The sequence below is a fragment of the Pristis pectinata genome, chromosome 8 (assembly GCF_009764475.1).
Source record: "Pristis pectinata isolate sPriPec2 chromosome 8, sPriPec2.1.pri, whole genome shotgun sequence".
NCBI classification, from domain to species: Eukaryota; Metazoa; Chordata; class Chondrichthyes; order Rhinopristiformes; family Pristidae; genus Pristis; species Pristis pectinata.
In genome coordinates, this window is record NC_067412.1 from 91,860,986 (window position 1) to 91,881,681 (window position 20,696).

Consider the following 20,696-nt stretch of genomic DNA (forward strand, 5'->3'; position numbering starts at 1 on the left):
GGGCAAATGGGACTAGCTTGGTGGGCGCCATGGTCAACATGGACAAGTTGGGCCGAAGGGCCTGTTTGCAAGCTGTATTGCACTATGACTCACTATATCTGTGACTGTACCCCTTAGTTCTACACTCCCTTCACTTTATGCATTAATGATCTGGATGAAGGAACTGACGGCATTATGGCCAAGTTTGCGGAGGATACAAAGACAGGTGGAGGGACAGATAGTGTCATGGAGGCAGGGAGTCTACAGAGGACTTGGGCAAGTTGGGAGACTAGGCAAAGAAGTGGCAGATGGAATGGAGTGTAGGGAAGTGTGGGGTTATGCACTTTGGTAGGAAGAATAAGGGTGTAGACTATTTTCTAAATGGAGAGAAAACTCAGAAATCGGAGGTGCCTAGGGACTTGGGAGTGTTAGTTCAGGATTTCCATGAGGTTAACTTGCAGGTTGAGTCGGTAGTAAGGAACGCAAATGCAATGTTAGCATTCATTTCGAGAGGACTAGGATATAAAAGCAAGGATGTACTGCTGAGGCTTTATAAGGCGTTGGTCAGACCACATTTGGAATATTGTGAGCAATTTTGGGCCCCGTGTCTAAGGAAAGATGTGCTGGTCCTGGAGAAGGTCCAGAGGAGTTCACAAGAATGATCCTAGGAATGAAAGGGTTAATGTATGAGGAGCTTCTGATGTCTCTGGGCCTGGAATTGATGGAGTTCAGAAGGATGAAGGGGGATCTCACTGAAATCCACACGATACTGAAAGGCCTGGATAGAGTGGAGGTGGGAAGGATGTCTCCAGTAGTGGGAGAGTCTAGGATCTGAGCCCTCAGAATAAAGGGACATCCCTTTAAAGCTGGAATGAGGAGGAACTTCTTCAGCCAGAGGGTGGTAAATCTGTGGAATTTGGTGCCACAGAGGGCAAGTCATTGGGTGTATTTAAGGCAGAGATTGATAGGCTCTTGGTTGGTTAAGGGGAGAAGGCGGGAGAATGTGGTTGAAAAAACATCAGCCATGATTGAATGGGTAGCAGTCTCGATGGGCCGAATGGGCTAATTCTGCTCCTTTATCTTATTACCTTACCGTCCTTAAACCGGGGGGGGGAAGAAGACACCCTCCGCACATCTGCCCTCTGAGAGTAAGGTCACAAGGAGGGCGAGAGTCTCCCTCAATCAAACAACGCGAGCTGCTTGAAGGATCATTGGAACGTTGCCACTTGCTGTGTGCAAACGGATTTGGAACATAACAACAGCGAATACATTTCAGAAGTCTTTCACTGGCTGGGGAATGCTTCGGGGAGGTGCTGAGATTGTGTAGAGCGCAAATGAAATCCAAGTTTTGCCTTACTCTTTTTACCTTCTCTCCAGGCGAAGAAGTTTCGCCCGGATTCCCTGATCGGACTCGTGACTTGTATGTCCGCTCCACCTCCCGCCCTGTCACAGGGCGGACTACGATGACCAGAATGCTTTCTAGAGCGTGGCTTGCGCAAGTCGCTGGCGTACATTCCGCTTGTGCTCGCTCCCTCCTTCCCTTCCTTGACGCTGTGTTCGAGCTGCCCTATCCTCACCGGTCTGAGAGAGCAGCTCCGCCCGCTGCCCAGGAAGCTGTAGGCTGATGCTAATGTACTTGGCAACATTCAAGACAGGCACAGAATTATCAGCGGCTGCATAACACGCCGTGGGATGAACTTGTGTGAGGTTTAGAGGGGAGGTCGGCGGCCGTTATATCGCGTTACTCTTGTCCAAAGTGGATTTTAAACCTGAGCGATCTTTGCACGATGTTACTCGTGTCTCAGAGAGTCGAGGCACCTCGCATGGAGCAGCACATCTCGGTACGTGATATCTCAACTTGTTTTTTTTTTGAAAATAGAAATCTTCCCGCACGGGCTTCCCGGTTGTAAGGTCGACCCGAAGGCTTGAGAGAATCAGCGGGAGAAATACTTGATCTTTAGCTTATCTTACGTTAGGGGAAGAAAGGGAGAAGCTGAGATTGGACTAACGTTGTCGGACTGCGGATTCCCCGAATTAATTGGGAATAAGGAAGTTTGTCCTCTGTAAATCCTTTACGGTGTTTAAATTAAAATATAAATCAGTGAAATCTCAGTCGGTTGGCCATCTCCCCTCTCCCCCGGGGCGCTCCAGCTGACATTTACTAAATATTGCGAAAGATGTGTGTGTGTGTGTGTGTGTGTATATTTCCTGTTTTTGTCTATTGTGATCCATCTCGGCGTCTGGCATCTTTTAGTTTATCTGTGTAATTAATACTCTGTTAGCAGTTTCCGATTCTCGAGTAAAGCGGGAGAAGGGAGAAGCAGTCTGATTTATCCGGGATTAGTATTGACTGCACAGGGATTAAAGAGGATTTTTTTATTTTCTAAACTAGCAATAAACTCTCTTCTTTAAACATTGTTTTTGTATGGTTCTACCCCTCTCCTCTCTCTTCCCCCCTTCCCCCCTGTGTAGCCGTTATTTGGCAAGAGCTGGATTTTAGATGTGTGTTTGTCAAAGGTCTTTTCGAGTGTGGACGAGTTTGAGAAAGACAGTCCCAGGATTTCTGATGCGCGTAACAAGCCCCTCTTTGTCTCTCGTTATCAGTGGGATATCATTCAGAGGCGGGGAGGTTACCTGGGAGAACCGCCCATGAAAAGGATTTAAATGTCTTTTTAAAAGAATTAAGTCTTATAGTTAATTTTAAATTTCCTGACACGCGCGCGCGAGGGATGTTTTTTTGTTGTCAAACTGAAGCGGCGCTTTATTTTTTTGTTCTGGATTGCACGTAATTTACGTTTTAGAAGGCATTTTGTTAATGTTCGCCTAATCTCTGCCTGTAAAGTTGGTTCACACTGAGGCGTTTGATCGTTTCCATGGGATCATTAGCCAAGGTGAAGACGGGATTAACTTCAGTTTGATTTCTCCAATGCAGATAATTTCTAGACGAGAAAATAATTGTTGCAGATGTTTTAGTAACCTCCAGAGTCTGTTAACCGCCGTGTTTCATCAGGATTTAATTACAATTTTTGGCATTGATTTTCCTTAACAAACCGGGCGAAGGGCTCTAATAAAATGGGGAGATCAGGTCTGTATATATCTTCAGGAACGTGATTGCGGAAGAAAATCGCCCCTTGTTGCATTAAAAACAGGTCAAGATTTGTAAGCGGTCGGTGGCGAGCTAATGGTGTCAGTGCGGAGCGAGTTTATGGTGATTAAGTTTGTAAATGCACTGAACGCTGATGGAAAGGGGAGCCGCGGAAGGCGAGTCACCGAATCAAGTTGGGAAAACTGATCACTTTTACTTATTCATTCAACCAAGAGGCGATGTCTTGAGCGTACGTCACATTTACTATCGAGTGCCCATCGCCCTAAGCAAACCACGCGGAGCCCGACTCGAACCTTGAATGGGAAATTTAAAGTAAAATAACAAAAGAAAAAAAAAGCGAGGCAGTGTTTGAAAAACACGCGCCTTCCTTCTCGGCGTTGGCTACTGATGTGTACTGAGGCAGAGGCTTGAGCTGAGAGCTCGTGGTTACCTCTTTGATCTTTGTAGCCATTTAAGTCCACTTTTATTTTTTTAGATATGATTTGCAACACGGTTTGATGTTTTTAAACTCAGTGCCTGCAATGCACTGTGTAGGAGGGGGGAAGGTGAAACTGAGCTGTAATTGACAAGAACACGAGGACACAAGACGCAGACATTCGCTATAATCGTCTATTGTGCATCAGACTCTATTTGTATTCTTTCAAAAGTGAGCAGACCTTTTCATTTAAACGGTGCTCAAAATCGATGGAGAGAGATTTTGAAGCTGCAGGCAGGTCTAAGAGTGCAGAGAAAGGAGGCAAAAAAAAAACAAAAGGTGCTTTATATTTTCTTTGAGAGGAAGGGGTCGGCCGTCTCTCTCTCTCTCTCCCCCGCCTCTCTCTCTCTCTCCCTCCTGCACGGCACAAACTGAAGGGAAACAGCTGACTTGCTAACTGCAGCAAGCGAGGCCATCCGTACTGAGGAGACGAGATGACTTTGAACCTAGCGACCAGCTGGTTTCTGCCAGTTTAAAAAAAACCTATCGGAAGACCCAGGAAAGGTGGCAGGCCGGGAGCGAAGAGGAACCCGGGGTTCATGGGACCCTGGCTCAGGGGGAGTGCGTGGGCAGCAGCCGTGCACTGAACACAACCCCAATTTAGGAAGCATGACTTCTTCTTTCAAGAAAAAAATGTAATGTTTTCCTACTGACGTGCACGGCGATTGCAGGGCTGTGTGGGTTGAAAAACGTCATTGATCTTCTAAATGCATTAGGCGGAAGTATGTTTCCACTGTTGCTTAGCTATCATCAACACATAGACAGCAGTGTCAATATTTCCCCTTGTTTGTCTGTCTTCTTGCGTTTACTCAATTACAATTGGTTTTCGCTCCTTCTGGTCCCTAGTGTGAGAGGACATTGGCTATTTTTTTTAAAAACAAAATAAATTTAACAGTAACTTTAACCGATTCTACCCTCCTCCCCTTTTCACGGATCAGTGTTAACTGCAACACGCCCCCACCGCCAAAGTTTGAGAAGTTTCACAGACAAGCTTGCTGGAGAAATGGGCTTCCCTCTCGCACAAGATGTAGGATGTGTGCTTTCTGTGTAGTTAAAGCACGGACTCGTGTTAGGGTTGAACGTCTGCCTGAAAGAAGAACAAATGTTCCAACGTTTTGTCTCTTGGCTTTTGCTCGATTTTCTCCAAACGTCTACCCGTTCCGTCTCCCCGTGGACCAGCGAACACCAGTGCAGGGTGTTACCCCCAAGGTGCATCATACAATCGATTCATCCCAGCGGCAGTTCTTACTGTTATTGAACTTGCTGCGCCTCTTAAAAGATTTTCCAGTGGAAAGGATCCCATAATGTAATCGATGGTATGATACGCCTTGGGACAATATTCCACACTGAAGACGCGATATAAATGCCGGTAGTTCTCGTCTGGGAATGTCATGGTCACCCTCAGGTTAAAGTTACTAAATTTACTTTGCAGTCTGCTTCTATCCTTCGTTCCCCGTTTGATCAACTTTATGGCAATACTATCCATCTATTTAAGGCATATTTAAAGCAAACAGGCTCATTTGTACAACTATGGCTGAACAACCCAATCTTTACCAGGTACTTACACACAGTGGCCAAACATAACCATAGACATATCATTGACATTGCTGAAATAGGATTCCGGGACACTGGTCAATCAACCATGGAGTCCATGTCAATGGAATGGCCCACATTGTAACACCTACCACAATTGCGCTGCAAAGTTGCTCCAGAGATATATTAGACTGCTTTTTGATCCCATTCATCCACCTTCCACATTGACTTCCCCTTCCTGTTTCCTCCCACTTTACCAAGTAAATTGTATTCCCTATTCCATTGTTTGCACGCATTATAAATCCAAACTATGTCAGGGAAGGTGCAGTCCACTAAACTTTACTTGTCACTGAAGTGTACGCTATCTATTTAATATTCCACTCTATTGGTTCAGTTAGTAACATGCCTGAGTCAAAAGCATTCCAGTTCCTTTCCAGTGGAGGAAGAGTTTAATCTGATTTGACCTCCCAAAATGCACTATCAGAGATGACCCCATCTTGACGATGTGCTAAACCTAAGCCTGATATACAAAATTGCATAGGAATACTTAAGGAAGGATTCTGGAGTTCCCTTGTTTCCTTAACCAACGTCAAGTCATCTAGATGTTACCAGCAAGTCATCTGGATGTTATTACATTGTTGTTCATAGGAACTTGCTGTCTGCAAATTGACTGCTGCATTTCCTACATTACCTGTAAGTGCACTTGAAAAGTTCTTCTTCAGTTACAAATTGCTTTGGGACATCCTCAGGTTGTGGAAGGTGCTATATAAATGCAACTTTTTTATGTTGATTTATAAACAATTATTTTTATGATTATAAAAAGCATGATTTGGTCTCTGGCAAAAACCTCACTGCAACTGCTGCTCTGGGCTCTGGCATGGGGACCATGTGAGAGACACAAATAATCCATCCACCCATCAGCACAGTTCCTCATTATCACTTTGTGATTTACACAACAGCTTGGTTGTCTGGAAGGAGAGGAGTTGGAATGTCCAGAAATGTTTGAATGCAACCAATGCAGGCACAGCTGTGACTTGTAGTTGTCCGTGTATTGTGTTCTGATTCCCATAACTGGGTACGAAATATTTTCCTCCTGTACCCCAATACAACAAAGTGGATGTCATAGTCAGTTGGTGCCATCCATTCTGTGCCCTGCCTTGCTGGCAAGTTGCCACTTGAAGTGTATCTGAGACTGAATTCAGTTGATTTCAATACTATTAACTGAACTAGATGTAGCATGTGAAATGTTATTTGTGTCACAAAATTCAAGATATTTTATACTTGCCTGAACAGATTAGGGATTACAGCACTGCAGTCAATCTTGCGAAGATGTTTATGGGCCTGCAAAAGTCATTTTGATTGTAAGTTGAATAAGAAATGTTCTTCCAGAGTTACTGGTGTCTATTGGTATGTTGAGCTTCTGAACTTAAACTGATAATCAAATATTCTGAAACTGGTATTAAGGAAAATGAGTCAAGAAGTTATTTTCAGGGCAGCAATGGAGCAAAACTGATTCAAATGAAACCCTTTGAAGAATAAAGCTTGAATTGTCTAGGGCTTTTCCTCAGTGTTATTGTTACAAAAGAGTGCAGAGTAATAGCATAATTTGGTTCAGACTGATTGATGTGAGAATTTACTGCAACATTCGTTTCAATCAGCCCTTCACATTAAAGGTGAGCCAAAACATTGCCAAACTGTGGTTGTTCTGAACCAGAACTATACTAACTTTGGAAAACCTAAACCTAAATATAAGACGACCACTAATAGATCCATCAGGGAATTCAGAGCATCCTTACCAAGAGAGTGTTTATAATGTGGAATTAGCTACCACAAGGAGTGTCTGTGGCAAATAACACTGGAGTGTTCAGGGAAAGTTGAAGAATTAGTGGAGGTTCAGGTTGACGAGGAAAGTTAAAGAAGAATGTGAGGTGAGGAGGGTGTGGAGGATGAATAGCTGGTTTCTACATTCTCTGTAATTCTATGCTGGATCCTTATCTGATGATAGTGTGTGTGATCTGCAGTAACAACAAAACAGTAACTACTGAGCAGGTCAGCAACTTCCTTGGGGAGAGAAACAGGGCCAATGCTTTGGGGCTATGACCTTCCACTGGGACCTGAAACACTGACACTGTTCCACAGATGCTGCCTGACACACTGAGCATTTCCAACATTTTCCAGTTTTTATTTCTGCTTCTCAACACCTGCAGTATTTTGGCTTGGGAAGCAGTAGGAGCAACCTGCCTGTCAGGCCTGAATCCTTGTCATTTGTTCCTGACACTAACCATTCAATTCATTTTTCTCAAATGTGTGCGCAAGGCCAGACTGCAGTCTTTATGTCCTCTTGAATGTTCCCATTCTACACTGACAAATATACCCTAGAATGCTGGCAAATCAGTCGTTGTGTAGTGACAGGGGTTTATCGAAATACACCACAGAAGTCATGTAGTCAGCTCGTTTTGTTTAACCATTACCATTTAAGTTAAATGGTAATTCTTTACTTTTAAATCATGTTTGAGCATACTTACAAGATAGCCTGATGTCAGTAGAAGAGATAGGTGTTTCCAGGGACAGATACAATGCAGGGAGCACGCGTAGACAAAGCCATATGTCACTTTGTTAGATCGATGAACAGGGGCTGGTTACTATGGATCACCATAGTAAACCGGTTCCCCTGCCACTGAAGAGTAACCTTGGCAGCGTCGCTGATGTGCGGGTGTTTTTCCTTTGAGGATGCAGAATATTTTGCCGGGGACGGAGCCCTTGTTTCATGATCCTGACTCCAAGCAGCAGCTTTGAATCAATCAAGGCAGCACAAATCTGCAGGTTGCTTCTTGCTTTTCAGATCCTAAAACTGAATTTGCAAACCATCTGTCGTGAAGATCTCCGACCCAACTTTTCACTTTTATCATTTAAGGTTAAATTAGCACCAGAGTTGCATCGCAGGGAGGTGAATTCGCTTTTGGAAAAGCTTCTAAAATTCTTCGACTGGTATATTAGCTGCCGTTTGGCGAGCGTTCTCTGGACCGATGTGAGCGCACTCTCCAAAATGCAACCCTCGTTACTGCCTGCCCTCTTTTTGCACGCCCATTGCAAACTTGTATTCTTTTCACAAGTGCCAAGCTACACTCGAAATCCTATCCTCAGTCCAACAGGTCAGGTGGTGCCAGTGGCCTGCGTTCAAAATGTACTCAGGCGTAAAAACAACTTTTGAAATATATTTTAAAAATCTGTGATTTTATTGGGTTGTCGTGATCGTTAATTTGTCCCTAAATTTTGTCTATTCAAGCAGAATGGAGAAGTTTGAAGTTCGCGTCTTTAAAAAAAATTAAGGAGTTTGGATTATTTCTGGCGATTGTGTGCGATTTTCTCATTTATACATGAATCCCTACCAGATACATTTCTAGGTCAAACACTGTTACTATACTTATCTCGAACCTATTACTGGTACCATATCTCTATTAACAGCCTGCTAATTGAATTACAGCCATACGCACGCTGTGTGTTCAGAGCACTAGTTTTCCTTGAAGATAATTAGTTGAGAACTGCTGCTGATTAAATAACAGGAGATGTCACATTGGAAAGACGCACCGCGTGCCAAGGGTTAAGAACGAATCTTCTTTGTCCTAAATGAAACCGTGTGAGACTAATACGGAGAGTCCCTCGTTCTCAATATGTTTCTGCCATTCTTAACGTATAAAGTCGAAAATATTGGGGATAGACTATAGATTTACCAGCACGTGCCATATCCAAGTCAACATTTCAGGTGTATTTAGATCCTAAATTAGAGAATTTCTGCTTCCTGGCTCCAGAAGTCTTGCAGCACTTCGCAAATTAAGATGAAGCAATTTTAAAATGCAACCTTCATTTGAAATCCAATTTCTGTCTGGATCAGGTTGACTGTGGGTAGCCAAGTACTAACTTCGTTTGGCTTTCTACTTCGTATTCATTGGACATTAGCTGCAAAAGGTTGTCCTGTCCCCACAATTCATGCCATATAAGGCAAGAAAAATGTAAACATTGCCAGGAACAGCTTCATTTTTACCTGCACCAGCAGTCAATCTCAAGTCTTCCTGGTGTGACCGTCTCCAAGAGGGAAAGCTATCAATAGCCAGGAATTAAATTCCCTGATCAATTTGTCAATGGGATTTGGGGCAGTCTCTTTATGTATCTTGTCCTTTCACAAATTTCTTTCTTTTTTTTTGTTGTTGACTGACTAGGAGTTCAACCAGTTCACAATATCCATTTAAAAGGGGGTTAAACGTATTGCATGTTCAAATACAGCTGGGAGCATTTTTGATGGAAGTCCTTGAATTAACCAGATCCAACGGTATGATTGGTCGTGAAGTGTGACTGAGTGGGGGAGTGCTGGAACTTGACTGACGGACCAAACATTTTCAATGGCTGTTCCTGTCTCTTTCTAGTCCCAAGATCTCAGAAATACGCAGAAGTACTTGTCTAAATTGAAAATCCACCTGTTCCAGTTGATATGTAGAATATTCACGGCCGTCTAATTACGGTTCGGAAGGAAAATTGTCTTGATATAAAACTGCCCAACAGAAGTTTTTAATTTATCAACTCATCTAATGTTTGTGGCGAAAAAGAAACCTCCTTGGATACCAAAATCTAAACTAGCAATTTGGGAGTGCATGCACCAGGCTAATAGTCACTTGTTCCATGTCTTTTATTTAACAGGACTACAGCAGCGAGAGCAGCATAAGGTTCTAATAAATCCAAATTGCCATTGCACATTGTTTGTTTCTCCAGCTGCGAAGAACCTATTACTGTTGCTTGATGTGTCCCTGCAGTATCTCGGTAGTTTCCTCCAATTTTACTATCACATGTGGCCCAGAAGGGGGAAAAAACATGTTTAAATTTTATAACAAAGATTTCACATTGTTTTTGAAACGAGGACTAGATTTTCATATTCAAATCGAAATTGAGACGTATTACTAAAATGAAAAATGTCAACGCATTTAAAATGTATTAAAGTACTGAAGCAGAACTATAAAAATCGTCTTCAGGAGACTATTATTTCACTACTGTTTGGATTTTAAAAAATACTACCTTGATCTTTTACCAAAAAAAATAGATCCTCAAAGGCATTAGTTTTGTATTACATTCTGCGAGCCCTCCTTCCCAGTTAGAAATGGGTACAAAGAGATCAGATGTCAAGGATGCAGATAATCTGCTAAATCTTTTAAAGGTCAATTTCTTTGAAGTAATTTGCAAGCAGGTTACAGCCAAGCTCGTGTAACCCCTGGGTGGGTGGAGCTGACTGATCTGCAATTGGAAGTTAAATTATTGTGAAAATAGGCTGGTGCATCCCAACTCCCAGTCTCTGTGCTGCAGACTTCACGGTTCCAGATCGTCTTCCACTTCCAAGTGCTGTTTTACAAATTAAAGTTGACGTACATCACATGCCTTTTCTTACAGAAGAGTAAAGTGTCCACCATGTGGAGAGGCGGAGTTTTGGGTGACCCTTCACAATGACCCCTCCGCCTCCCATCCCACGAAGCGCCGTTCACCAGTGTCCCACCATACAGTATATCTGGGCACCTTCACTGAATTTACTCTTTCAATACTTGGGGTGCGGGGGAGCAAAACTTTCATGCCAGGAAGCTGGTGCCTGGAAAATACTCCTGCTCCTCGCAATGAACAGCTGCCTCGCCTTTTCACCTGATAAAGGAATTCCAAGTCCTGAAAGATTTGTTATCCGTGCCCTTCTGTTAGGCTAACAAGAATCACATCTGCTGTAAATCGTCCAAGGTTTAACTGGGCAGCAAAGAATTCTAGCAATTCGGTCAAACAATGAGGGAACGGGCTGAGCACTGGTGGCTCACATTCAACCTGACCCTCTGGGTTAAAATGATGTAAATATAAAATGTAACCGAAGCTGGAGGTGGTGTCAAGCTGATTGCCACTAATAAGGAGAAAGCAGCAAAGATGGTGATATGCAGTAGGTAGATGTTGGATTAGCTTAGGCACCTATTGCAAGGATAAAGAGAATGAAGTGGGGAAGAGAGCGTTGGATTGTTTGCTATGTGTCACTGACATTGGCAGCTCCCGACGTCCCTCTCCTCCCCAGAAGGCTGTCTAATGGGATCTTTTCGTGCAGATTCTGTTGACCTACTTTGGTCCTGTCCCCGCAGGCTGTTGCAAGAGTGCATTTTGTGGAAATAAACAATCAAAACGGGCTTGGGCTGTTGCTGTTCTTTACGTCACCTTAAAATAGAAAGCGCGGTTCCTTCTGGAAATGTTTCACTGATAAATATTGAATGCAATAAAAATGGCAAAGATACTTAATTGGAGCTGTTACATCTCTCCTCGAATTGCTCACATTCTTAACTTGAAAATGGAAAATCTGAGGATCCATTTACAGCCCCTGTAAAGTATTGCCTCTGTATTAAGGGATTGTGAGTAATTTGTCAATAACCTCAGTCCACAGGTACCTCCACCCACTGCTGAATCAGGTTGGGCTGAGTTTATGGAATTATCCTTGGATCTTTTACTTTCAAACGTGGAAATCAATCTAGAACAAAGACCAATTGATTTAGATATTAATCTTTCACAGTGCAGCATTTTAGCACTGTAACGTGTATCCTTTTTCCTGCTGGTGACTCAGGTTACGAAATGTTTGGCACTCACTCAGGCTCTTCATGGAGAGACCTTGCTAAAATCATTTGTGCAGTTGCAGGAGATCAAAAAGGTGCTTTTGCTTATTGTGAAATATAAATCGGTTTTCAGCCCTGGAAGGCTGACTGGAGAGTGGGAAAGACCAGCCAACTCTGATCAATGGCTTTCTTGTGAGGGCGGTGCGGTGTTGGTAGCAGCCTCCAAAGCTTGTATCAATTCGGCAGATTTGCATGGGAAACAATTAAAACTAATTTGTGTGGCTGCGTTGGGCCTTCAGTGCGATTTACATTGGTTCTAGACCAATTAGACGAACCAGGAAGGAAAAGATAACCAAGCGACTTTGTAGAATTTCAAGCATTTGGTTAACTTCAGCCCATTGAAGTCTTTGTAATGCGACTTGAGTCCTTGTTCACATATTTAGTGAACCCTGCGTTTGTTAGTTCGCCCACGGGCTAATATGATGAAGCCATAACTTTTAAACTATTTGTTGCAAACTAGTCGCTGTTTAGCTGTGTTGAATAGGACCTATCAAGATGAGAAAGTCTTCGCTAAGACTTCTAAGCTTATCTTTGTGGCTTCCCTGCCCCGCAAGCTAAACTGTTGCCCTGGTCTGTTTATATCAACCTGTTAACGTATGAACAATGGACATTTACTGTAATGTTTTATCAAGTGTGGCAGGATAGAACGCGAACACGTTTATTTAGTTTGAAGTCATTTACCCAGACACTTTTTTTTAAAACGCCAAACCGGGTTTCAACGTTGCTCCTTTCTGTTATGTGATTAGTCTTTTAGTCCCTTGGGTTCAGCTGGTTACTTCAGCCATCCCCTTATTTATGCATGGTGCTTCATGGAGAGATTTGACCGGTATTCTGCCACACAAGGATAGCAGAAAGTGGATCTATAATCGTGTCAGTGAATCTGTTTTGCTATATGACTTGATAGAATCGTCAACAGTGATCCATTAACGTGCACCATGCAAACGTTCTTTCACAAAAGGTTAATTTCAGTATAGCAGGTGCTCCTTCAAGAAAGGAAATGAAAATATTGTTTTGTTATTTAGTAGTTCTTAATTTTATATACTTAGCTGGCTGTGGCATTGATTGTGTGTGTGTGCACGCGCCTTTTGTGTGTGACAATACTGGTATTCTGTCTTGAAGCCAGCTCTACACAAACTGTGCTTTCTTTGTAAAGTCAAACAAAGCTGAACGCTGTCATTGTTTTTCCCGGGTTCTCTTCTCTATGATGTAGTAGCTGCAATAAAAGTGCCTTTGTTTCCTGGTCCGGGCATCGTTCAGTAACCAGACCATTTTAAATGGCTCGTTTCACCCTCGATTCATTTTCTTTCGCTCCCGGAATGCCGTGGAATCTGCATTTCAGCCATGGGAGGGGGTGCTGTGGATTAAACTGGAAGTGCCTATCAATGTTATGCCTGGATACTTGGAGACCAGGGTAGTAAACTGCGTTTCTGTTGCTGCTTTCAGGACTTTGACCACTATTAACTCGCTGCGGACATAAAAGATTTTGTAATCTGGAAAGGAACAGCAGAGTTCTTCCACCTTTTCCCACCAGAATTTATCTTCCAACCACTATCAGTTATCTGCACACTTATCAGGCTGCAACAATCAGCAAGGAGATGTGTGCAATTTAGCTGATGCATTTCCTATGTTAGACTTTCGTTGTTTGTGAAGTAGCTTAAGACCTCCTGAGGCGCCACATAAATGCAAGTCTGTCTTTAAAAATAGTAATATCACTCTTTGAGGTTCTCAGTGGGAATATCCCTGTAATTTATCTTGAAAGTGGGCTTTCTGGACTTCATTCCATTTCAGAGCTGTTCAGAGGAGAAATTGTGCCTTGCTCTTGAACTTCCTAGACCCTTGGAGCTCCTTATCTGAACATCCAATCAGTTAAAGACCTCATTTATGAGCTGTGATCAAATCCATGGAAGGCTCAACACAGGAGTGGCCCAACATTACATCACTAGTCAGCTTCAAATGAAACATTTAGGATATGTATAAATCTGTGTTTACATACTCTAAGTGTATACACAGCAGAACAAATCTGTTTTATTAACAAGTGATATGCAAGAAAAGATTGTGTTTGCTTGTATACAATGCCCTTCACAATTCCAGGATGTCCCAAAACACTTTACAGACACTGCTTTGCAAAGTGTAGGGAAAATGACAAGATATTATTGAAAGGTAGAAGATTCTGAAGGGTCCTGACAAGGTTTGCTCATGGGGGAGTTCAGAACTGGGAGCATTGTATCAGAATAAGGGGTCACCTATTGAAGGTGGAAATGGGAAGGAATTTCCTCCCTCAGAGGGCTGTAGATGTTTGGAATTTTCTACTGCCGAGAGCTGAATCATTGAATTAATTCAAGGCTGAGATAAGTAGATTCTTGGACTATGGGGTTGTGCCAACTGTATTTGTGGCCAATAATATATCCGCCATGATCTCACTGAGTGGTGGACAAGCTCAAGAGACTATATGGGCTAGTCCTGTTCCCAGTTCTTATTTACACGCAACAGAGTCCCACAAAAAGCAATGTGATAATGGCCACATAATCTGTTCAGTAACACTGAGAGATATAAATATTGTCTATGGAATGTTTGTATGCACATGAGAGTGGAGGCAAGACGTGGTTTAACATTGCATCTGAAGGATGGCAGCTCCAGGGGTGCAGTGTTCCCTCAGTGTTACACCGGTGTGTCAGTTCCAGAAGATTTTATGCTCAAGTGCTTGGATTGGAACTTGAGCCCACAACCTTCTGACTAAAAGGTGAAGGTATTACCACAGAGAAATCAAGATCTGTGGTAATTAAGTTCTGAGTTAAGTGATACTGACCATGAGCTCTAACCTGTGGGTCTAGGTAACAAAAACTCAGAGCACCTAATCTTGTTAATGTATAGAGAAGAATAAATTGGATCTTACAGCAACACAACTTTTTCTGCTTCCTCCTATTTACTTGTATTCCATATTGTCAAGTTAAACTTTCTTGTAATTGGAATGGCATTCATTTACCTGCATGTAAAGTTACAAGATAGGTGTAAAAATCCCAGACATTTTACTAAAAATCGTGTGTAAGCTTCCTTTAAAATAAACGTCAAATGTTATAAGTTGAGCCGCTCAGGTTCCTTGGTTGAGGAAATTGATTTAATTTTGATTTATGTTCCAATTATAATCCCAAATGAATTCTTATTTTATAATTTGGAAATTCAAAAGAAGTCAGTGATGGTCAAAATGTATAAAGCCACATTTCTCCTTTGTTCAATGCTTAATTCAAATTTTCCAGTTAAAATTTCTTTGCACTAAATCCCTGCTTTGCCGTGTTGTTTGTATTGCTTAATTTAAATTATTGGCTAATTGGTACAAACATGATTTGGAATTATTAGGAATAGATTACAAGATAGACCTTTCTTTAAAGCAAAGCAAAGAGGAAAGTACTGTTATCATGTAATCAAGAGAATTATTATATGTGGCAGTCTTTTCTGTTTGTGTTCTGTGTCTAGATGTCAGTGTATGAATACCCCTCAGTGAATAAATCCTTTCTAAGTGCTAACATTTCACTATGTAACTTGGGTAGCAGATTCTTATTAGCATTACCATGGCTGATGTCTTATCGCATTCTAGATTGAAGGTCATGGCAGTGTAATCCAAGAAAACGTAATTGTTGTAATACCAATACCCTGGATGATGCAGTATGAGCTGAGGTTTACATGTAAAAATAAGCTTGGGCTGTGTGAATAGTTAAATAAGTTTGGCTTTTTACACTTTTGGATAGAATACACAAAAAAGTTTCTGATTTGAGCTCATCATTTCTCTGTGTTTTATCTCTACATGCTCCTGCTGTCCTTCTGTTTCTCTTTTGTTTTCTGTCTCTCTCTCTCTCTATGTCTCTGTTTCTATCTCTCTCGCTATCTTTTTACCTGTCTGTGTCTCTGTTTGTGCATGTGTGTGTGAGTGTCCCTCTCGCTCTCTCTCTCACACACACACACACAGCGCTATGATCCGTCAGTATCCCTGTAACTTTACTTCTCATGTTAAGCCACAAAGGTGCCCTGACAAATACTTAACTTGGATTGTAGGAGGCCAATTTTTTGACAGTAACTCTTCCATGTATTCACTGCCAATTCTTTTAAATTCCAGTACTGTAACATTGACTAGTGTATATGTAAAAAAAAAAGTGCTTTTATGGTATGACTGTTAGCATTGGAGAATGAAGTTTCACAGAAATAAATGGTTGCCAGCATAAAAATACTTCAAATATTTTCTTAGCCTTACAACATCACAAGGTAAATGTTTTGTCCTACTGTATAGCTTGTTATTTTAGCTTGAATTCCACTGAATCCCAAATTCATTTGAGGGCCACTTTCACCATCCGTCCTTGTGTGATCATTTGGCAGAGTGAATGGCCTGCTGATTTTCATCCTGTTGAAATACAAAATTGATGGGCAGCAAGAAACCAGTTGGCCCATTGGGTCCCTGCATCATGATGGGTCACCGAATGCAACAACCGAGGGAGGTGGAAATGACAATAAAAAATCCAGGTCTTAAAAGTAGAAAAACTCCTGTTTATTCCTTTCAGTGTTAAGACTCTCTAAGTGAATGAAATAAAAGTCATGGAATGGCAGGAGGGGATAATTGCTACATCATATTAGCATCCAGATAGTGAAGGTGCAAATTATCTCCCTCAGTATTTCCTTCCTCTTTCAATAATCAGGCTCCAAACACTTTGTCATCGAATCACTACACTGGTCTCTTCCTACCTCAGTTTTACTCTCCAGCCTCATAGTGTTAAATAAGCGAAGGTGTACCCCGTAGCTTTTATTACTGAAGCTCTCCTACTAACCCATTAGACCAAGCGAATGGTCTGACACTTGAGGTTTAAAGTGATTAAGTGCTAATTGAACTCATTCAAGGCATACACACACAAAAAAACCTGGTTGTTTAACCAACGTGCCCTCAGCATTAATGACTGCTGGTTCAAAAGCTGTTTGATCAGCTCCACTTGTAAAGATATAAAATTAGTTCTTTTAAATGTTGCTGTATGATTTCATTGGATATCTGCATTGGAGTTAGAGATTGAAGTTTGTGCAAAACTGTTCCCACTGCAAGTTTATACAGAGACTCACGGGAGTTAATGAACCTGGAGTGGATTGTACATTGTTTATCTTTTCCCAAAAATATGATGTAACCAATATGTAGAACTCCATTTGGAAGGATGTGCTGCAGGCGAATCCTTCTTTTGTTAAAGCTGTACTAAAGCATGCTTTGGCTGTTCCGAGATATTCCATAAGTCTTGATATCAAAAGCTGTTTTGATGTTTCTGACACGTTGGAAATTCAGACTACATATCTGATTTGATGAAATTTTTTTTAAAAAACGCAGTTGCTGGAAATTTGAAATAGAAACAAAATGCTGGAAACAGCAGGTCAGGCAGCATCTGTGGAAAGAGAAACAGTTAATGTTTCAGGTCCAGAATCCTTCTTCAGAACAGGGCCTTTCACCAGTTCTGGCCTGAAGGTATTAACTCTGTATCTCTTTCGACAGAAGCTGCCTGACCTGATGAGTATTTACAGCATTTTCTGTTTTTATGCCTGATTTTCTTTCACTTTGTGTTACTAATAGAGCGCCATAATGTTAAAGGGCTGCTCTAAGCTTGCATCATGCTGAGGAGATGGGGAAAAAAATTCATGGATTCTTGGAAATTCTGCATGCAGAGCTTCTGCCCTTGTCCTTTCCAGTCCTGATGAAGGGTCTCGACCCAAAACATTGACTGTTTATTTCCCTCCATAGATGCTGCCTGACTTGCTGAGTTCCTCCAGCATTTTGTGAGTGTTGTGTCAGTGCTTATTCCAATGGTTGTCTTATGAATTTCCCTTTTGAATTGTGAGAGTGCTCTTATCGCAATCCTCCCAGCTACAGGAACTTGATGCAAGCTTGGGAAACCAAATTTGCACGCCACTGCTACCCCAGCATTTTTTATAGCATCTTTGATGTAGAAAACGATCCCATGACATTTCACAGAAACATTATCAGATCAGGTGAGATTGAGCCATCGAAGATGAAATCAGGGCAGGTCATTTTAGACAGCGGGCTGATTTTGAGGTGGAGATAGAGACAGAGAATTTTAAGGGAGGGGTTTTTTTCACAGCTTGAGGTCCAGGCCACAGAAGGCACGTCCAATGTTGGTGAAGCTGTGGAAGTTGAGGATGATCAAGAGGCCGGAACTGGAGAGTCAGGACAATAGGTGAAGGTTACAGAGATGGCAGGGGTGAAGTCACAGAGAGACTTGAAAACCCCTGAGAATATTATAACTGGGGATTGCTTGACGATGAGCCAGTGTTGGTCTAGTGAGCACAGAAGTGTTGAGTTGCTAGAATAATAAAGGCAGCATTGTTTTGGGTCATCTCTAGTTAATGGAGATAGAAGATTGGTTGGATGCTGGCCAGAAGTAGATTGGAGGCATTAAGTCTGGGGATAATAAATGCATGGATGAGGGTATCAACAGCATAACTCTTGGGATGCAGTTGGGCGATATGATGGAAATGGAAGTCATAACACAGCTACAAAGATGAAAGCTTTCTTTGGAGTTAGGTATGAGGACCACATTTCCGAGGCCAGGTCAGCTGCAGAGATTCATCAGGGTGAGGGACTGAGGTGTGTGACTAGGAATGAAGCTTGTGGCAGGTTTCTGAAGTCAATTTCTCCCCACTGCCCCCAGAACTTGCAGGTACAGCCCATAGTTTGCTGTAGTTCTTTTAATGCAGTAAGGCGTCGAAGAAAGCCATTAATCAGATGCATAGCAAAAGAACAAGACATTATAGCCGGTGAGGTGGGTTTAAGAACATTTCAAAGAAGAAAGTGGAATTGGAGTCGTTTAGAGAGGAGATTGTAGAACTTGAGGCCTAGAAGGCCAAAGACACGTCCATCACAGGTGGGTCACAGGAATGTCAGAGATGTGTTGGAGCCCAAAGACAGAAGAATGCAGCATTTCTCAGAGGGCTGTAGGGCTAGAGAAGGTTACTGAGGTAAGTTGGGGGGACAGGTATTGTGGCGGCAGGACCAATGCAGGATTTAGTACAGCAGTAAACATTTATAGCTTAAGATATTGGGGGACAGAAGCCACTGTAGGTCAGCGGGCACTGGGGGGATTAGTTACTCCCTACCTGGCCAAGACTTGGCTGGGAAAGTTGCCTAACATGTCCAGAAATTTCCTGAAGTTTTCCAGTTTGGTGGGAAAAAAATGAAGATTTCACAATGAAACCTTGAAAAGTCATCCTCTTCAGCTCATCGATTCGGATCAGGTACTGCTGAATTTGCACTAACACATGTTCTGGAACAGCAGAGGTTGCAAGAAAAAGGGCATGAATTCTCAGTAGCTAATATCGTTTGTACTTCCAAAACAACCAGTTTCATGAATTGGCTGGCACTGTGTAAAAACCTGAAATTGGAAAGGGTGTTTCTGTGGGTTATTAGGCACTAATTTACTTAGGAATCTTACTTGGAGGAGATTTGGCTACAATTCACAGTTGCCTCTTCAAAGATCAATGAGAGTACCGTGATAGGGGAGATGAAGTCATACCATTGGCACAATGCATGGTAATAATGATCGCTTTTAACTGCACTTGCCTATAGCTGCATCTTGTGTCTAAGGGAATGGGTGAATAAACAAGGAAAAAATTCTTCCAAAACCCCGTGAGGTATTGTCATTTCATCTGCCATCAAAAGAAATAACATAATACCTTTCAAACATTCAAAATGTTCTAGAGCATCTTATATTGTTGAAGTGCTTCTGAAATGTTGCTACTGTTAGAAATGTGGCAGAGAGTTTATCCACAGCAAGGTCCCACAAGCGACGGTACGGTAATGACCAGATCAGTTTTTTAAGTAACGTAGGTTGAGTGATAAATGTTGGCCAAGACATCAGGGAGAATTCCTCGGCGCCTCTTCAAAGTGATGCCATGGGATCCAAGAGGGCAGACGGGGCCTCTGGTTCTGTTTAATGTCTCGCCCGAATGAACTAAACAAAATCCTGCAGACAAGTTAATTTTCTTGTCCTGACATGTGCCCACCTATTCTGTTTCAATCCTTCTGATTTTTCTTTTGTCACACCCTTTTAATCTGATAATTTTACTCTGTAATTAATAGCTGCAGACTAAGTCTGCAGGTCTGTTGTATCTATGGGAAGTTAGTATTTCAGGATGATGATCTAGGTTTATGCAAAAAACAGAATTGGTCCAATTGGCTCCTCTTGCCTGCTCTGCCACCCAGATGTTATTTCCCATTCACTCAAATTGATTGCACAATCTCTAATTCCCTTGACCAACACAGATCAAGTAGTCCCAGTACTGAGCTTTTCGACTTGAGTCTCGCTTTTTGAGGGGTAGAGTATTCCGTTGTCATCTTCAGATCCTCTTAGCAGTTTAATTTTAGAAGTGTGAATCAGATAGTTTTTGTCAATTCAGGAAGCCACTAAAAATCAGGCATTCTGATTAAAATAGTCAGAAATATTTATTGGGATTTCCTGCTGGAATGGTGGGCCATTTCTTCCTCTTGTTCAGTCCCTTGGTGTCTACGTTTAATGGACAATGAGTCAGTCCATTGTCCTTCTAACAGGGACCAGTGGATAGTGACACATTCAGTGTCAAATTCAGTGTTGTTGATTCTTTCTTCTCCTGACTGTAGAGCCTACTTAAATTGTTATGGTAATTTGGCTGTTGTACATCATTATAGATGTTCGAGTGCAAATTTTGTTTGCAGCATTTTATAAAGCAGCAAACACTTGCATGATGGGGTTGTTCTTCAAGTAAGAAGCTGATGATGGATTAGTAGGTGGTGGGTTCAAACACCACTCCAGGGACCTGAGTGCTTAATCCATTCTGAAAAAACAATGGCATATTGAGAGAGAACTGAGGTCTCTTTTGGATAAGATGTTAAACAGAGATTCCATCTTCCCTTTCAGGATAT

The 20,696-nt window shown here is 42.0% G+C and overlaps 1 protein-coding gene across 1 annotated transcript in view; it reads left to right on the forward strand.

Moving 5' to 3' along the window:
* The first annotated feature begins 1,422 nt into the window (after positions 1 to 1,422).
* LOC127573848 (mastermind-like protein 2) overlaps positions 1,423 to 20,696 on the forward strand; it is a 98,359-nt gene continuing 79,085 nt past the window's right edge. The window contains exon 1 of the mRNA XM_052022375.1: positions 1,423 to 1,820. Within this exon, the coding sequence (XP_051878335.1) occupies positions 1,767 to 1,820 (54 nt within the window). The 5' untranslated portion in view covers positions 1,423 to 1,766. The remainder of the gene's footprint in view (positions 1,821 to 20,696) is intronic.